At 40.3% G+C, this 16,399-nt stretch overlaps 1 protein-coding gene across 14 annotated transcripts in view; it reads left to right on the forward strand.

Annotated features, from left to right (window-relative positions):
* Window positions 1–16,399, forward strand: part of LOC105467094 (kelch like family member 3) — a 270,346-nt gene that overhangs the window by 228,545 nt on the left and 25,402 nt on the right. For all 14 annotated transcript variants that reach the window (XR_011624657.1, XR_003014725.2, XM_071098389.1 and 11 more), the window contains one exon: window positions 1,153–1,302. Coding sequence is in view for 12 of the 14 variants with exons in the window: in XM_071098389.1 (XP_070954490.1) it covers window positions 1,153–1,302 (150 nt within the window). In the remaining 2 variants the exon portion in view is untranslated. The remainder of the gene's footprint in view (window positions 1–1,152; window positions 1,303–16,399) is intronic.

Here is a 16,399-nt window from a genome sequence, read left to right on the forward strand (position 1 = left end):
AATTGTTTTTTCCCTGCCAGCTCCAATGCTGCCCAGCAGGTGATGGCCCTGGCCATGCTTTCATTCCTAGTGACAGATTGGGACCCAGGAGAGGCTCAGTCATGCCTTGTACATCACTGACTTGAGGGCTGAGATAATTGAGGTGGGAGGCCCTTCTCATTCTCTGACTGGACTTGAAGTCTTCAGGGTCAGAAATTTTGTCTTGTTTATGAGTTTTCTTCTTGGGGACCAGCACAGGACTGCCCAGCCAGGAGACATTCAATCAGTGTTAGCTGTTGAATAGAATTGATCTTTCCTAACACAAAGCAGCCTCAGAAGACCACACTGCCCATTCCAGATATACCACACAGTGATCTGACCTGGGCCAACATGTGGCGATTCGAGAGTTAGAGCACCAGAATGGCTTCATGCTTGGTCTTGCTCATGAAACCTTTAGGCTTACATTTGCTGAGCACTTGCTTAGGTCCTAAGCGCTGGAATAGGAGGTGAAGAAGTCAGAGCCCCAGCTTAGATGGAGTCCTAGGTGAGGTCAATAGGTGGGACTTTGTGCAGGATAATTTTTCTGCTCTGATGTTGTTACTCTGTTAGAAAGAGCTCACTGGCCGATTTTCTGCCCTGAGACCTTCACTATAAGACAACAAATATGAATGTTTCTCCTTGACAAGCTTATTTTACTCAATGCCTCCAAAGGTTGGCTGATGGCTCCCACACCCTTTCCTCTTTCCCCTCACTCCTCCTCTCAGATATCTGTTTGCCCTAAACATTATAATGCATTCAAATCAGGAGAAATGTGGTTAGAGGCTTTCAGCATGGCTACTTGTCTTTTGTTTTGCATAAACTCATTTAAGCCTCAAAACAAACAAAACTAGTCAGGTTGTAGATACCTTTAATATGCCCATTTTACAGATGAGGAAACTGAGGATCAGAGATGTTAAGTAGTAGATCTGGTCTAATGCCAGAGCTTGATCCCTTATCCCACTGTGTTCTTAAAATTCAGGAGGTAAGCAGTAAGTTGTAACTCTTTGGCTTCTGAGATGATGTGGTGAAGGAGTGAATGAGTGTGGGAGTGCAGGAATGACTGAGCCCAGGGTGAAAGCTTGGGAAATGTGGCTGAGCTCTGTTCCAGGATCACCTGTGGATTATTACCTCTAGACGGTTGAAGAAGAAACTTTGATAAAGAATAACAACACCTGTAAAGACTTCCTCATTGAGGCCATGAAATACCATCTGCTCCCTCTGGATCAGAGGCTATTGATTAAGAACCCAAGGACCAAGCCCAGGACTCCAGTCAGCCTTCCCAAGGTAAGCCCCAGCCCAGTAACCGCCAAGAGTCAGGAGTGTGCCCTGGGAAAGTGGCCTTCCACTCCTGCCTCCAAGTCTTTCCTCACCCATGGCTGCCCTGCATCTGGGTTGCATTTACAACCTAGGAGATGGAGTCTGCTGGTTCCTCTTGAATCTGCTGGTACCTCTCTCTTCTGGGGTCTTCCTTTCCTAAGAGTTTCAAGGTAACCTCCAGTGTCATCAGGGAGGTTTGAGAATAACTCAGAGCTCTCTCTCACCCCCACCCCGACTTCTCATTTCACACCATGGCTTGTACTCTATTTCTGTTGGAAGCAGAGGAATGGCTATGTTGGTTTCACTTAGTGATGGCCATAGTATTCCTCTTTCTAGGCCATTCTTTGAGTTAGAATAGTCCTAGTCTGTTTCTTTCCCCCACTTCAGGGAAGGACAAAAAGGACAATTAGGGCTGCCAGAGGGAAGAAAAGGGGTTCTGAGAAAAGGACCCTGTCGAATTGAGGAGTTCGACAGGTCATGAAGCAGAGGAAGGAAATGGGAGAAATGAGAATTTGTGAGGGAGCAACCAGGGAAAGGGAAGGAAGACATAGGAGGGGACCCCATGATCTAGAGATCTAGAGTTTATGGTGTGTGCTGGCTGCTTTGGTTCCCTGCAAGTCTCCTTTCCTCTCTGATCCTCAGGCTCCTTATCTACAGAATGAACGATGCTCCACTTGATCCCTAAAGTTCTGTCTGGCTTGGCACCAAAGTAGTCGTTCTAGGAGTCTAACATGCTGATGTCTGGGGGAAGGAATCAGTCAACCCAAGAGGAAAGGTGGGAGGAGAGGAGTGGGTCATGCTGTCTCCTTGATGACACAGTAGGCAGCACCAGGAAATTATTTAGCTCTTGCTTTGTCCTCCTCCTCCTCCTCTTTCCAGCTGGCTGCCGTCCTCCCTGCCTGCTTCTTCCAGGAAGGTTTCACAGTGGCTGGAGAAGCATGTTGTTTTCCAAGACCAGGTGTTGGAATTCTCTGAGGTTTGCAGGACCTTCTTTCCCCTCTGCTCCATGACCTTGGATCATGGGGAATATATTGGTTGCAATGTGAACAAATGTCTCAGTGTCCCAGATAATAATACAAGCAGCTAACCTTTATTGAGTGCTGAGGTTATCACTTGAGTATCTTATTTAATCTTTTCAACAACTCTACAATGTAAAGATAGTTATCCTAGTTTTATAAAGGAGGAAACTGAGGTTCAGAGAAGTTAATTTATTTGCCCAAGGTCAACACAGCTAATGTGGTAGAATCAGCATTTGAACTGAGTCTTTATCACTCTCCATACCTGTTTTCTGAACCCATACCATCCTGCACCTGGCTTCACCTTCGTAAACCTGAGAGTGCATACTTGCCTGCTGGCCTCATGTTGCCTAGTGCCGGTTAGAAGTAGGCATAGCTGCAAGGCAAGGCCTTGGTCTGGCTGGACATTGGTCTTACTGCAGGTTGATGCCTTTTCTTTTGTTTGGTTGGAATATTGCATAGAAACTTCTTCAATATTTTTCAAAATGAAAATAACTTAGCTTTCTTTAATTATAGACATATGTGCTTATTGTAGATTATTAAAAGGATACTACAATTTTGAAATTAAGCAAAAGTCACTTGAAATGTCTCCTAGGGTAAGAAATCTGCTATTATTTGGAAAGTTTTCTTTCAGACATGTCTCTGTGCACTTTTTCACAGATAGATAAAAATGTACAGTGTATCGCTACACAGATTGAAATATTTGCCCCCCATGCAGCCATGTGGTGTAGATTGCTTTTAATATTATCATATAGGTGAAATCAGCATTTAAATTGTAATAGTACCTGGTACTTAATTTTATGCACTATTATGTACATGTTATAGACAGTCCTCTACTGATGGGCTTTGCAGTAATTTCCTTTTTTTTTTTTTTTAATTGTATCCTTTAAAAGATGGCATCAAGTTTGAGTTCATATTTCTTTCATTGGGAGTGAGATTCATCTTGGTTTCATATGGTTATTGGCAGTTGTATTTCTATTTTGGAGAATTCTCTGTTCATGTCCCTAGCTCATTTTTCTGTTAGATTGTATATTTTTTATTAATATTTTTTTTATTCCTTTGTTTTCTTCTTGAGGCAGAGTCTTGGTCTTGTACCCAGGCCAGAGTGCAGTGGAGTGATCTCAGCTCACTTCAGCTTCAACCTTCCAAGCTCAAGCGATCCTCCTACCTCAGCCTCCCGAGTAGCTGGGACTGTAGGTGTGTGCCACCACACCCAGCTAATTTTTTTTCTTTTAATTTTTTTGTAGAGACAGGTTTTTGCCATGTTGCCTAGGCTGGTCTTGAACTCCTGAGCTCAAGCAATCCACCCACGTTGGCCTCCCAAAATGCTGGAATTATAGGTGTGAGCCACTGTGCCTGGCCTTATTTATAGTTTTTAAAGGCTCTTTGTACATTAAAGAGGTTAGGCCTTTGAATGTATATATTTCAAATATGTTTTTTCTTAGTTTGCAGTTTGTCTCTTGCTTATAGTAATTTTTTAGTCCAAAAAACCCCAGTTTTTAAGGAGTCAAATTGATCTATCTTTTGCTTTATAGCTTGGGTTTTGTGTCATGTTTAGAAATATTTTCTTTACTCTGAAATGATTTAAAGAATGTCCCCATGTTTTCTTCAAGTACCTTTATAATTTTTGTTTTACATTTGAATCTTTGATGCACTTAAAATTATTTTGTGTGTGTAAGGAGTGAGGTCAGGGATTCAGTTTTATTTGTATTGCAAATGATGAGCCAGTTGTCTCAAGGTTATTTTATTCATTAATTCCCCTTTTCCCCCATTGGTTTGAATACTATCTTTATTATGATCTAAGTTTCCACAAGCTTCATGTCTTGAGAATGTTGATTCTAAGTGCACTGCTTTTTATTTAGCATTTTTACTTCCCTGGGTTTTCAGCTGGTGTTCCGTCTGTGACATTTCCCTTTGGAAGCTGTGGTTCTCATCCTCTATAATATCAGATGAATGCCATCTTTGCCTGAGGAGTGTAGCTTGGAGCTAAGGGAATGGTTCAGTGCTGGCCCAGCTTTTTTGTGTAGAAACCATACCTAGTGACTTCTCCTTTTCTGGACTCCATGTCTAGCTCTTACCACATATACCCATAAAAAGATAGTTTGAAAATTAAAGCCCAGTTTGTGCCTGAGCCTAGACGAAGCATGCTGAGAGCTGCTCCACCATCACCCCTGTTTCATCCTAGGGATTGAATCTGTAGTTGAGAAAGAGTCTACCCCTTGTTTCAGGAGGTCAAAGCCATCCTTCTGTCTACCCTACTCCTTAAGAAACATTTATTTTCTGAATGAAGACATTTAGATTCCTGGGCCTTCTGCAGGCAACTGAAACCATGACTTCCTTAGAATCTGTTAAAGAAAGAAATAAAGAAGACATCACTGCTGTTTGTCTCATTGTTCTCCTGTATTCAATCCTTGAATGATTTAAGGTTATGTTGTCTAACCTGCTTCTTAAACTATACTCTCATCACCATTGTTTGAGCACTTAAATTAGTGAGGGGATCCCCACTGAGGGCTTGAAGAATGAATGGGGTATGCTGAGGGAAATGATTACTTAGGGATTATCAGATCGTGTATTGTCTTAATAAATCATCACAGTAATAGGTCTGTACTATTCATATCCCCACTTTACTGAGATTACTCAGAGAGGTTAAGAAATTTGCCCAGTTAAGTACTGGCTAAGTGCAGTGCTGGGGTTTGGTCTGTCTCACTCCAAAATCCATGCTTTTCTTTTTACACCAAACTGCTTCCTGAGAAACAGCTTTGAGGTTTTGGTAGCGGTTTAAAGAGATTTCTTTTAGATTAGTTGAGGTATAATAATTTATATGCAGTAAAACTCACACTTTTTAGAGATATGTGATAAGATTTTACAAATGCACCATCATGTAACCACCATCCCAATCAAAACATAGAATATTTTAATCACTACAAAAAGTTTCCATGTGCTGCTTTGTAGTCAATCCTCTTCTTCTACCCCCAGCCTCTGACAACTACTGATCTGATTTCTGTCCCTACGGTTTTGCCTTTTCTAGAGTGTCATATAAATGGAATCATGCTGTATGTAGTCCTTTGAGCTTGGCTTCTTTTTCTTACCATAATGCATTTGAGATTCATCCCCGTTGTTGCATGTATCAGGAGCTCATTCCTTTTTATCACTAAGTAACATTCCATTGTATGGATGGACCATAATTTATTCATTCACCAGTTGGTGGACATTTGGGTATCCAGTTTTTGGCTGTTACAAATAAAGCTGCTGTGATTTCACTTACAGATCTTTGTGTGGACATATGTTTTAATTTCTCTTGGGTAAATACCTAGGAGTAGGATTGCTGGGTTATATGGTAAGTATATGTTTAACTTTATAAGAAATTGATAAATTGTTTTTTAAAATGACTGTACTATTATGCATTTCCACCAGCAATATATGAGTTTCAGTTATTCTGCAGTCCTGCTACTACTTGACATTATCTATTTTAAAAAAATTTTAGCCATTCTAGTAGGTATGTGGTGGTATATCACTATGGTTTTAATATGCATCTCTCTAATCGCTATGCGGTTAAGATTTTCTCATGTGCTTATTTGCCACCCATATTTCTTCTTTGGTAAAGTGTCTGTTAAAATCTTTTGCCCATTTGAAAAGTTGGGTTATTATTTTCTTATTGAGTTGTAAATGTTCTTTATATATTCTGGATACAAGTCTTTAATAAGATATATATTGTGTAAATATTTTCTCCCAACCCGTGCCTTATATTTTCATTTTCTTAGCAGTATCTTTGGAAGATAGTTTTTTAACTAATTAATTTTTTAATTGACAAAAGTTATATGCATTTATCATGTACAACATGAGGTTTTGAAATATAGTTACATTGTGGAATGGCTAAATTTAGCTAATTAACATATGTATTACCTCATATACTTATTTTTTTTTTTGTGGTGAGAACACTTAAAATCTATACTCTTTTTTTTTTTTGAGACGGAGTCTCGCTCTGTTGCCCAGGCTGGAGTGCAGTGGCCGGATCTCAGCTCGCTGCAAGCTGCGCCTCCCGGGTTTATGCCCTTCTCCTGCCTCAGCCTCCCAAGTAGCTGGGACTACAGGCGCCTGCCACCTCACCCGGCTAGTTTTTTTGTATTTTTTTAGTAGAGATGGGGTTTCACCGTGTTAGCCAGGATGGTCTCGATCTTCTGACCTCGTGATCTGCCCGTCTCAGCCTCCCAAAGTGCTGGGATTACAGGCTTGAGCCACCACGCCTGGCCAAAATCTATTCTCTTAACTATTTTCAAGAATACAATACATTGTTATTAACTATAGTCACCATGTTGTACTATAAATCTCTTAAAGGTATTTCTCCCATCTCACTGAAATTTCGTATCCTTTGATCAACATCTTCCCGGCCAACCCCTTCCCCATCCCTTGGTAACCACCGTTCTATTCTCTGCTTCTATGGGTTTAACTTTTTTAGATTCCGCGATGAATGAGATTGTATGTTATTTGTCCTTTTGTGCCCTGCTTATTTCACTTAATGTAATATCCTCCAGGTTCATCCATATTGTCACTGATGACAGGATTTCCTTCTTTTTTAAGGCTAAAGAGTATTCTACTAAGTATGTATACCACAGTTTCTTTATGCAGTCATCTGTTGATGGACATTTAGCTTGATTCCACATCTTGGCTATTGCAACTAATGCTGCAGTGAACATGAGAGTAGGTATTGCTCTGACATACTGATTTCATTTCCTTTGGATATATACCCAATAATGGGATTGCTGGATTATATGGTAGTTCTATTTTTATTTTTTTTGAGCAAGTTCCACACTGTTTTCCATGGTGGCTATACTGTACTTGGAAGAGCATAAGTTTTAAGTTTTTCAATTTTTTTTCTGTTATGGTTTATTTTGTGTTCTATCTAAAAAAATCTTTGCCTAATTTGAAGTCACAGATTTTCTCCCATACTTTCTTCTAGTAGTTTTAGGTTTTACATTTAGGCCTATGGATCCATTTTGAGAAATTTTTTTTGGTTTTAATATGGTGCATGAGGTGAGAGTCTAAGACTCATTTGTTTTGCATATGAATGTCCAGTTGTTCCACACCATTTATTGGGAAGATTCTCTGTTCTCCATTGAATTACCCTGTTACTTTTGTTATAAATAATTGACTGTATATGTGTTCATCTATTTCCGGGCTCTCTTCTGTTCCATTTTATCTATTTGTCTACCTTTACACCAATACCATGTGGCCTCGATTACTACCTTTCTAGTAAGTCTTGAAATTAGGTAGTATGAGTCCTCCGGTTTTGTTCTTCGGTGTTGTTTTTGTGAATCTGGGTCCTTTGCATTTCCATTAAATTTCAGAATCAACTTGTCTATCTACAAAAAAGCTTGTAGGGGTTCTGCTTGGAATGGTATTAAATCTCTAGATCAAATGGGGGAACTACCATCTTAATAATATTAAATCTTTAGATCCATGAACACAGTATTACTCCATTTATGCAGGTCTTCTTTAATTTCTCTCATCAGTGTTGTATAGTTTTCAGTTTATGGGTCTTATGTGTCTTTTGTTAGATATATCCCTGGGTATTTTATAGTTTTAGATGCTATTGTAAATGTTTTCTTTTGAAATTCCAATTTCTAATTGTTTATTGCTGATATGTAGAAATGTAATTGGTTAGAAAGCTTTTTTAATGGGGGAGAGGTCAGGTTGGTGATGGCTTCATTGCTTTCTGAACAACAAGGACAGTAGTTTCAGAAGATTACTGAGTATCCCAGACTGATGCTTCTGGCATGCATTTTGGGCTCTCTTCTAGAGTGTTAGCTCCTCAATGCAACTGTAGGTTCCATGGCAGCAGGCGTTACTCATCTATGTCCTTGGCACATGACCTCAATTAAAGAAATACATTTTTAAAGATGAAATAACCTCATTATTTATTAATACTTAATACTGACCATTTATATTACCCCTCATTTTTTCCTGATGGGCTTATCAGCATTCATACCTGTGTTTTCACATGGCTTTAGTGAGGATTTATATCCTACTTTATATCCTCCTTTGATCACTAATGTAGGTTGACCCTAGTTTGATTCAAGCCTACAAGTCCAGATTAGAATGAATCCAATTGTTGTTTCTAGAGGATTAGAAGGGTTGTAAAGCTCTTTGTTTTTCTTTTTCTTTTCTCTTTCTTTCTTTCTTTCTTTCTTTCTTTCTTTCTTTCTTTCTTTCTTTCTTTCTTTCTTTCTTTCTTTCAAAATCTGAAATCCAGCTATAAACAATCATGTATGCATTAATTCATTACTTTTCTTTGAGATGGAGTTTTGCTCTTGTTGTCCAGACTGGAGTGCAATGGCACGACCTTGGCTCACTGCAACCTCTGACTCCCGGGTTCAAGCGATTCTCCTGCCTCAGCCTCCCAAGTAGCTGGGATTACAGGTGCCTGCCACCACGCCCAGTTACATTTTTTGTATTTTTAGTAGAGATGAGGTTTCACTATGTTGGTCAGGCTGGTCTCGAACTCCTGACCTCTGGTGATCCGCCCTCCTCAGCCTCCCAAAGTGCTGGATTACAGGCATGAGCCACTGTGCCTGGCCGATTCATTACTTTTTAATTCACTCATCCAACATACTTCCATAGAGAAACCACTAATTGCCAGGCACTGGGGTAAGTACTGGATTCATGAAGGCTGATATGAACTGGTCTCTTCTCCAGGGGACTCCCAGACCAGAAGGAGGGGAAACAGCTGTGAAAGGACAATTACAATGGATTGAGTAAACGCCCCCATAGGGGTACAGGCAAAACACTCTGGGAGCACAGAGAGGGGTAAGGAATTAAGGAAAGCTTTCTGCAGGAGCTGACAGGAGCTGTGTCTCCAAGGTAAAATGCGAATTGTCTGTGAGAGTGAACATCCAGAAACTGGTTCAGGTGACTGCAGGAGAAAACTGGTTTACATCCTCTGGTGACCACTTAGAATAATTTGTACTTTGCATCTTCTTCTCTGGGTCATTGTCCTGGTCTTCATCACTGAAGGTATTGATAATACAAGTAGTATTGTTTAAATACTAATTACTGAGCAACTTCTTTGTGTTGTTAGCCTAAGTACTTAATGCCCATTATCTCATTTTGTCTTTATTACAACTCTGGAGGCTTTAATGTTGGAGAAAACCAAGATTCAGTGAGATTGAGTAAGACTGAGTGACTTGCCCAGGGTTTTACAGCTCTTAAGTGGCAGTGTGAGGACTTGAATCCAGGTCTGGCTGACTCAAAGCCTGGGCTTTTAATCACTACATGATAGTAATCCCCACAATAATGATAACAGCAGATACCAATTACTGAGCACTTGTCATGTGCCAGCCACTGGGCTAAGTGACTTATATTTGTATCTCATAGGATTTTCATAACTGTAATTATCCCCATTTTGCAGATGAGGAAGTTGGACCTTGGGTTCTGTCACCCACTCATTATGCATTAGTTATCTATTTCTGCATTACAAATTACCCTAACTCTGATGGCTTAACACAGTAAACATCTGTCATCTCACAGTTTCTATGGGCAGGAATCCTGGAGTGGCTTAGCTGGGTCCTTTTGGTCCAGGGTCATACAGTCAAGCTGTTGGTCAGGGTGCAGTTATTTCAAGGCTTGTTTGGGGAGGATCTGATTCTAAGCTCACTCATGTGGTTGCTGGCAGGCCTGCTTCTTGCCATGTGGGCCTCTCCATAAGCTGCTTGAGTGTCCTCATGACATGCTGGCTTTCTTCCAGAGAAAGTGATTCTAGAGCAGGAAAATGAGCGCGCACACCTAACACAGAAGCTGTAGTCTTTTTATAACCTAATGTCAAAATCCATGTCCCATCACTTCTGTCTTTTATTTGCTAGATACAAGTCACTAAGTCTAGCCCACACTCAAGGGGAGAGGTATTAAGTTCCATGTCTGAGTGTAGAAGTATCACAGAATTTGTGACCCGTCTTTAAAGCACAATTAGTAAATGGCTGAGTTGAGGTTTAAGCCTAGGATGACTGGCCTGACGCCCTGCGCTCCAAACTGTTTTATTATATTGCTTCCAAATGTCACAAAAGCATTATAGCCGAATGCTGTGTTGAAAGAAACCTGATTCCTGTCCTTTGGGGACTTTTAATTTTAAGAAGTCTCTCTGAGAAAGTAAGATAGACATATAAGAACAACCAAATAAGTAGAGGAAGAGAGAAATTAGGAGATAATTGGACTAGTTGGAGAAGCAGGCATGGGAATTCCAAGGGCAGGCTGTTTTTGGCTTTCATAAATTCAGTCCAGATAGGCTTTCTAGCAGAGCAAACTTGAAAAACAACGTGGTGGAGAGAGACTGGCACTATATTCAGTAATTCTCAGCAGTAACTCTGTTTGCCAGCCAAGTCCCTTCCCTGAGAGGAACAGGACTCTGCCTTGAGATAGCTGCAGAGGCTAATAAGGGTGTTTTTCCTGAGCCATATATGCACAGAGCATACTGACACATTCCAGCCGGAACAGCTAACAGCATCATCTTGGCTCCCACACATTCACCGCCCAGCACTTTCCCTGAGGCTGTGTTGCCATGGACAACCCGAAGCTGCCTCCCAGCCACTCAGAAGTCTCCTACGTTACCCTGTTCCACAGATGGCAGCAAGGAAATGAGGTTTCAGGAAGATGCAAATGAACCTTTTGGAAATGTACTGAACCTGGCACTTTTCACTGTCATTCCAGTTCAGTTGGCATCTCTATTCAGCTCTTTAAAAATGCTACTGAAACGCCATTTGGATTGGAAGTGGGTGGCTTGCTCCTGAGTTGGGCTGTCCTGCTTTCAGTAGATGGTGTTGGAAGAAGCTGTTGACAGGGTGGGTGGGATGACCTCTCATTTGGCCCAGGCCCCTGGATGGGCACTGCCCCTTTCCACCTTGGTCCGCACCCTGGCAAGCACCCTGGGGTCCTGAAAAAGCCCCATAATCACCCCTAGAATTAGTGGTACTTACCCTCCCTTCACAGGTTCATTGTATCCTTTTCCACCTTTCATTGGGAATCTGTTTTTTAGCACCTGTCTTAGAAGCTAATAATGACACTAGTGTTAATCAGATAACATTTAGTGTTTACTGTTTAGCAAGCATTGTGCTAAGTGCTTCATATCATTTAAGCCTCCTGACGCCCATACGGGAAGCATCCTATTATCCTGATATTACAAGTTATGAAAATGAGGCTTAGGAAGGTTAAATGTCTTGCTCATCTCATAGCCACACAGTTATATAGTGACTGGGCTGATACTATATTTGGGCCTGGATGTGTCTGATTCCAAAGCCCATTTTTTCCACTCTTCTTCTCTCCACCGGGCCTTGACCTCATATTACCTGGTTCTCAGACCCCCATTGTCTCTGCACCTTGCTATCAGTACTTGCCTAGAGCAACTGTTGCTCAGGAACCTGCTTGGACAAGTCTTCTGGCTCGACCTCGACATGCTCCTTCGGATGAATTGCTGGTGTTAGCCCTGCGGCCCCACGCACCAGGGTAAGAGAGAGTCTCGCTTCCTGCCCTGGCCCGAGGGACCGACTGGCTGGGCCTGCCTCCTGCCCAGCTCACCGGTCACAGAAGAGAGTTTGGACATACATTCTACTCTTGCCCGATGAAAAAAGTGTGTAGAGCCCAGATTGTTCCTTTCAACTGAGTGGAAATTTGAATGACCTATGTAGTCCTGAGGCCAGGGCTAGGGTCTTAATCTACACGTAGGCTGGAAATCTCTACACTCTTCATGGATTGTCCCTTTCCCTGGCTAGTCTCTGGCACCTAATGGCTCTCAGACACAGGGTGGTTGTGATTTCAGTGAGGAGGGACCAACATGCCTTCAATCCCACAGTCATGCTGGTGGAATCAGAATCATCTATGTAAACAAGAGAGCATTATATATTAATTTAAAAAAATGTTATGCTGGGAGTAAAATTTCCTTCCTAAGGAATCAGGTAGTCTTTTCCATGGGCTCACTAGTCTTCCTAAAATAAATGGCTATTTGACTTTTCAAAATGAGAGTGTTTTCCTTGGGAGGTATCTAATAACCATTCCTGCTACAGTGGAGTTCAGCTCACTCAATCTGTCAACCAGAGAACCTCCATTCACCAGAACTTCTGCAGCCTTCAACATAGTGACAGTTAAGACTTGGGATCAAGAACCCTGAGGCACCCTGCCAAACTCCTACGTATGCTGCAGTTCACCAGAGTGATTAAATTATGTTCAGTCTAGCACAATTGTTCACCTAGAGCCAGTTCTTTAGTTTGTGATTCCTAGATGACTGATAGTTCTTACTCAGGGTTACCTTGAAAGATAAATGTTAAAAATAGTGATCATTAAATAGGCTGATTTGATTAATTTCTAATGAAGACATATTAATCTTAAGTATATTGGGGTTTAGGAGTGTTGGGAAAAGAAAGAACTCCCTGGGCCTGAGTGTTTCTGAAATATAAAATGAGGGCATATAGGAGAGAATGGTTCACGTCTCTTTCTCTGACATCTTGTGGTCTTCTTAAGTAGCTAGAAGTTTGTGATTTCAAGATGTGATACGTGTAGACTGCGGGAAATACTTATATTTGCCTAACTGGTTGCTAACATCAGGTATCCATGGAAACAAGTATCCATTAGCACTCATGATAAGAAATTTATTCTTTTTACTCTGTATGATCAACACAATAGTGGGTATAGTGCTCCATGTATGATGGCTTCTTGCAACACCTACCGTAAAAATTGGATTTCTTTTGACCATACTGGGCTGTACTAATTTACATTCCCACCAGCAGGGCATAAGAGTTCCTTTTTCTCCACATCCTTGCCAGCATTTGTTATCTTTTGTCTTTTCTACAGTAGACATTCTAATTGGGGTGAGGTGATGTCTCGTGGTTTTCATTTGCATTTCCTAGATGAATAGTAATGTTGAACATTTTTTTTCATACACTTGTTGGTCATTCATATATCTTTTTTAGAGAAATATCTATTTAGATCTTTTTGCCTATTTTTGAATCAGATTATCTGTTTTTCTGTTATTTAGTTGTTTGAGTTCCTTATACATTTTGGGTACTAACACCTTGTCAAATGTGTGCTTTTGGCACGTTTGTCAAAAATCAGTTGGCTGTAAATGTGTGGATTTATTTCTAGGTTCTCTAATTTATTCCATTGATCTATGTGTCTGTTTTTATGCCAGTACCATGATGTTTTAGTTACTCTAGCTTTGCTGTATATTTTGAAGTCAGGTAGCATGATGCCGCCAGCTTCGTTCCTTTTACTCTAGATGGTTTGGCTATTCAGGATCCTTTGTGGTCCCATATGAGTTTTAGAATTTTTTTTCCTATTTTTTTTGTGAAGAATGTCATTGGTAGTTTGATGGGGATTACACTGAATCTGTAGATTGCTTTAGGTAGTATAAGCATTTTAACCTTATTAATTCTTTCAATCCATGATCATGGAATATCTTTCCATTTATTTGTGTCCTCTTCAATTTCTTTCATCAATGTTTTATAGTTTTCATTGTAGAGATCTTTTACGTCCATGGTTAAATTTATTCCTAGGTATTTTATTTTTTTGTAGCTACTGTTAATGAGTTTTTTTTCTTTATTTCTTTTTCAGGTAGTTCGCTATTAGTGTATAATGAATAAATGAATTCATTTATTCATTCTAATAGTTTTTTGGTGGCATCTTTAGGCTTTTTAATATATAAGATCATATTCTCTGCAAGCAGGTACAGTTTGACTTTCTCCTTTCAATTTGAATGTACTTCATTTCTTTCTCTTGCCCGATTGCTCTGGCTAGGACTTCCAGTACTATGTTGGATAGAAGTGGAGAAAGTGGGCATCCTTGTCTTGTTCCAGTTCTTAGAGGAAAAACTTTCTACTTTCCCCTTTCTAGTATGATTTTAGCTGTGTGTTTTTCATATATGGCCTTTATTATGTTGAGTTACTTTCCTTCTATTTCTAATTTGTTGAGAGTTTTTATTATGAAGGGATGTTGAGTTTTATCAAATGCTTTTTCTGCATCTATTGAAATGATCATCTTTGATTCTGTTAATGTGATGTATCATTTTTATTCATTTGTGTAGTGTTGAACCATCCTTGCATCCCTAGGATGAATCCGTTTGATCATGGTGAATGATCTTTTCAATGTGCTGTTGAATTTCATTTGCTAGTATTTTGTTGTGGATTTTTGCATCTGTGTTCATCATGGATATCAGTCTATAGTTTTCTTTTTTGTCGTGTCCTTGTCTAGTTTGGTATTAGAGGAGTGCTGGCTTCAAAGAATGAATTTGGAAGGATTCCCTCCCTTTCAGTATTTTAGAATAGTTTGAGAATAACTGGTATTAGTTCTTCTTTAAATGTTTGGTAGAATTCAGCAGTGAAACTGTCAGGTTCTGTGCTTTTCTTTGATAGCAGACTTTTTATTAGTGATTCAATCTTGTTGCTTGTTATTGGTCTGTTTGAGTTTTCTGTTTCTTCATGATTCTATATTGGTTGGTTGTATGGGTCCAGGAAAAATTAAAAATAGAACTACCATATGACCCTGCAGTCAATACTGGGTATGTATCCAAAGAAATTAAATCAGCATGTCAAAGAGATATCTGTACTCTCATATTTATTTCAGCAGTATTTACAATAGCTAAAATACAGAATCAACCTAAGTGCCCATCAACAGATGAATGGATTTTAAAATGTGGTATATATACTATTCAACTATAAAAAGGCTGGGCACAGTGGCTCACACTTGTAATCCCAGCACTTTGGGAGGCTGAGGCGAGTGGATCACCTTAGGTCAGGAGTTTGAGACCAGCCTGGCCAACATGGTGAAACCTTGTCTTTACTGAAAATACAGAAAATTAGCCGGGTGTGGTGGTAGGCACCTGAAATCTTAGCTACTTGGGAGGCTGAGGCAGGAGAATTGCTTGGACCCGGGAGGTAGAGGTCGCAGTGAACCAAGATCCTGCCGTTGCACTCCAGCCTTGGTGACAGAGCGAGACTCCGTCTCAAAATAAATAAATAAATAAAAAGATGAAATCCTGTCATTTGTGACAACGTGGATGAACCTGGAGGACATTATGTTAAGTGAAATTACCCAGGCATATAGAAGGACAAACACCACATGATTTCACTTATATATGAAATCTAAAACAGCCGAACTTGTAGAAGTAGAGAGCAGAATAGTGGTTATCAGAGGCTGTGGAAGGGAGGAGGGAGGGGAGATGGGGAAAGGGAGATGGGGCTGATCAATGGATACTGTGTTACAGTTAGATAGGAGGAATACCTTCTGGAGTTCTATTACACAGTAGGGTGACTATAGTTAACAATAATGTATTGTATATTTCAAAATAGCTAGAAGAGAGGATTTTGAATGTTCTCACCACAAAGAAATAATAAGTGTTTGAGCTGGTAGATATGCTGATTACCCTGATTTGATCATTACCCAATGTATGCATATATCCAAACATCACACTCTACCCCATAAATATGTGTACCTATTATATGCCAACTAAAAATAAAACAAAAAAATTGAGTTTCCTATGCCTGTGAGAGAAGCAGATGTATACCTGCTCTTCCCGCTGCCTTGAGCTACCCCTGAAACTGATGGTCCTATCCCACAAAACCTCATAATTCCTTTTCTCAGATAGTTGTACAAGTTTCGTATGTTTAAAGTCATCTCTTACCAGTGGTTTTATGAGCTCAAAGGCAAGTTTGTTTTGAAAACCTTATCTTGTATCCTATTTTTTTTTTTTTTTTTTTTTGAGACAGGGTCTCACTCTGTTGCCTAGACTGTAGTGGAGTGGCGCTGCAATCACAACTCACTGCAGCCTCAAAATCCTGGGCTCAGGTGATTCTCCTACCTCAGCCTTCCAAGTAGCTGGGGCTACAGGCAATGCACCACCACACCCAGCTAGTTTTTTGTATTTTTTGTAGAGACAGGGTTTCACCGTGTTGCCCAGGCTGGTCTTGAGCTCCTGGACTCAAGAGATCCACCCGCCTGTGCCACCTACAGTACTGGGATTACAGGTGTGAGCCACTGCACCTAGCTGTCGTGTATCATTTTTGTCTTTCTACTGA

Source organism: Macaca nemestrina, chromosome 6, assembly GCF_043159975.1.
Source record: "Macaca nemestrina isolate mMacNem1 chromosome 6, mMacNem.hap1, whole genome shotgun sequence".
NCBI classification, from domain to species: Eukaryota; Metazoa; Chordata; class Mammalia; order Primates; family Cercopithecidae; genus Macaca; species Macaca nemestrina.